The sequence below is a fragment of the Phalaenopsis equestris genome, unplaced genomic scaffold (assembly GCF_001263595.1).
Source record: "Phalaenopsis equestris unplaced genomic scaffold, ASM126359v1 Scaffold200068, whole genome shotgun sequence".
Lineage (NCBI taxonomy): Eukaryota > Viridiplantae > Streptophyta > Magnoliopsida > Asparagales > Orchidaceae > Phalaenopsis > Phalaenopsis equestris.
Genome location: NW_018219909.1, coordinates 1 through 1,917, shown reverse-complemented (window position 1 = coordinate 1,917; position 1,917 = coordinate 1). Strand labels below are relative to the sequence as shown.

Genomic DNA, 1,917 nt, shown 5'->3' with positions numbered 1-1,917 from the left:
GTGGAGTCATAGAGTTAGCATCTAAAAGAGCAACATCTGTTGATTTAGTTTCCTGCAAGCTAGCTTTCATAGTTTTCTAATAGAAAAAAAGGGGAAGTGTTGGGTTATGCTGCTATCCCTTTATCTATCTTCCTTATTAGCTTGCTTTTTTATTGCTAACATTGACATTATTTATGAAATTGCCTTTTTTTGTGCAATTTTAACTGAGGCCCTTTTATTTGAAGGCGAAATATTTGACGGTATACACATTGCTGATGATAGCAATGACTTGGAAGTTCTTCTCCATGAACTTGAAACATGCTGTTCTTTTGACTGTCATGAATACATTGATGGATTTTCTAATTCAGACCATGGGAAATCTATACCTGATGTCCTTTCAACTATCAAAGGCCCATGGGCTTTCATTTACTGGCAGGTGCCTCAGTTGAATATATTGGCCTTTGTGATTTGACTAATAACCTTTTTTCATCGTCTGTACCTGTTGAAATTTTCTTAATATTCCAATTTCAGGATAAGTCAAAAACTATGTGGTTTGGTCGAGATGCATTCGGTAGAAGAAGTCTCCTGGTCCACTGGCCAACATGCACCGACTCTAGATTTATTCTATCTTCAGTTTCACCGCCTTTATTTGTAGAAAACCATTCAGGTATATAACTCACACTATCTCACATATCTCATACTACCTTCACACGCATGAGTATTCTACCATCATACTAGCATTATTTCCATGCAATGAATTCTCTTAAACGAATGTATCCATGAATGGGTTGGTGTAGCTCCAGTGGTAGACAATATTAGAGAGAGTTATGTCTTAGATGGTTTGGTAACATTAAACATCGACCATCTAATGATCAAACAATATTAGAGAGAGTTATGTCTTAGATGGTTTGGGAACATTAAACATCGACCATCTAATGATCAGGTTAGGAGAGTAAATGTTTTAGATTCGACTTTAAGAAGGAAAGATGTAGACCTAAAAAGGCTTGGGCATTTTGATCTTAATTTATTAGAATTAAATGAAAAAATGACACTCAATAAGATAAAATGAGGAAAAAGGATTCTTGTTTTACTATATCTAGTTCTCAAGTACAGGAAAAGCGTCTTGAGGGAGGACTGCCAAGGTTTCAAATTTTGGGAAATTGATGGGTTTGTTGTTCTTGTTTATGAAGTTTCTTTATATAATACTATGCATATGTTGGAGCCATGGCAATACATAAATGATGAATTGTTTCTCATAAACTATCCTTGGAATACTATCTATCTTCCAAAATGTTGATGACAGATTTCTGGGAGTATGAGAAGCTAGGAAAATTATTTAGTTGGATATTGTCTTAATTTAAGTGCTTCTAGTATAAACATATGACAATGAATACAGGTGTGGCTTAGTGGTTTGGAGCTTTCACTCCTCTCCATTGGCCTGCACTCGAATGCACTTACTAATATCAATAAATTGCACCTTTGTGCTTTTCTAGCACAAAATAAACATGAAAAATGAAGCTATTTTTGATAAATTTTTCTTGACGTATTATTAAATCTGTAGTCTCATTAATGGTGAAACTACTTCTCTTGTAGGTTCAAACTTCATAAAGAATGGACTTGAAAATGAGATGGCTAATGTTGTTACAAGTTCAGCAAATGAAATTTGCTACTGGGAAGAACTTCCTTGTGGAATTTACAGCATAGAGTTAAATATCTCAAATAAAAATGTGCAATTCATGAAGGAAGACTTGTTAGGTGTTGTTCGAAAGCACAGATGGAGGAATCCCCGATTAAGTAAAGTTATCTCATGGGATCGATTGCTCCTGGATCCCAAGATAGAACACGTTCATCCAATTCAAACAGAGCAACTTCCACTACCAGCCGATTGTTTAATAGGTACATGTTAAATGCGTGAATCAAGTATAATCAGGTGAAATA

At 35.0% G+C, this 1,917-nt stretch overlaps 1 protein-coding gene across 1 annotated transcript; it reads left to right on the top strand.

Annotated features, from left to right (window-relative positions):
- Positions 1-224: 224 nt before the first annotated feature.
- On the top strand, positions 225-1,875 carry LOC110035820 (asparagine synthetase domain-containing protein 1-like; the record flags this gene model as incomplete). Its single annotated transcript, XM_020740114.1, has 3 exons — positions 225-415; positions 511-646; positions 1,573-1,875. Coding segments are annotated over 3 exons (630 nt in total), but the record flags the coding sequence as incomplete, so codon positions are not given.
- Positions 1,876-1,917: the final 42 nt, after the last annotated feature.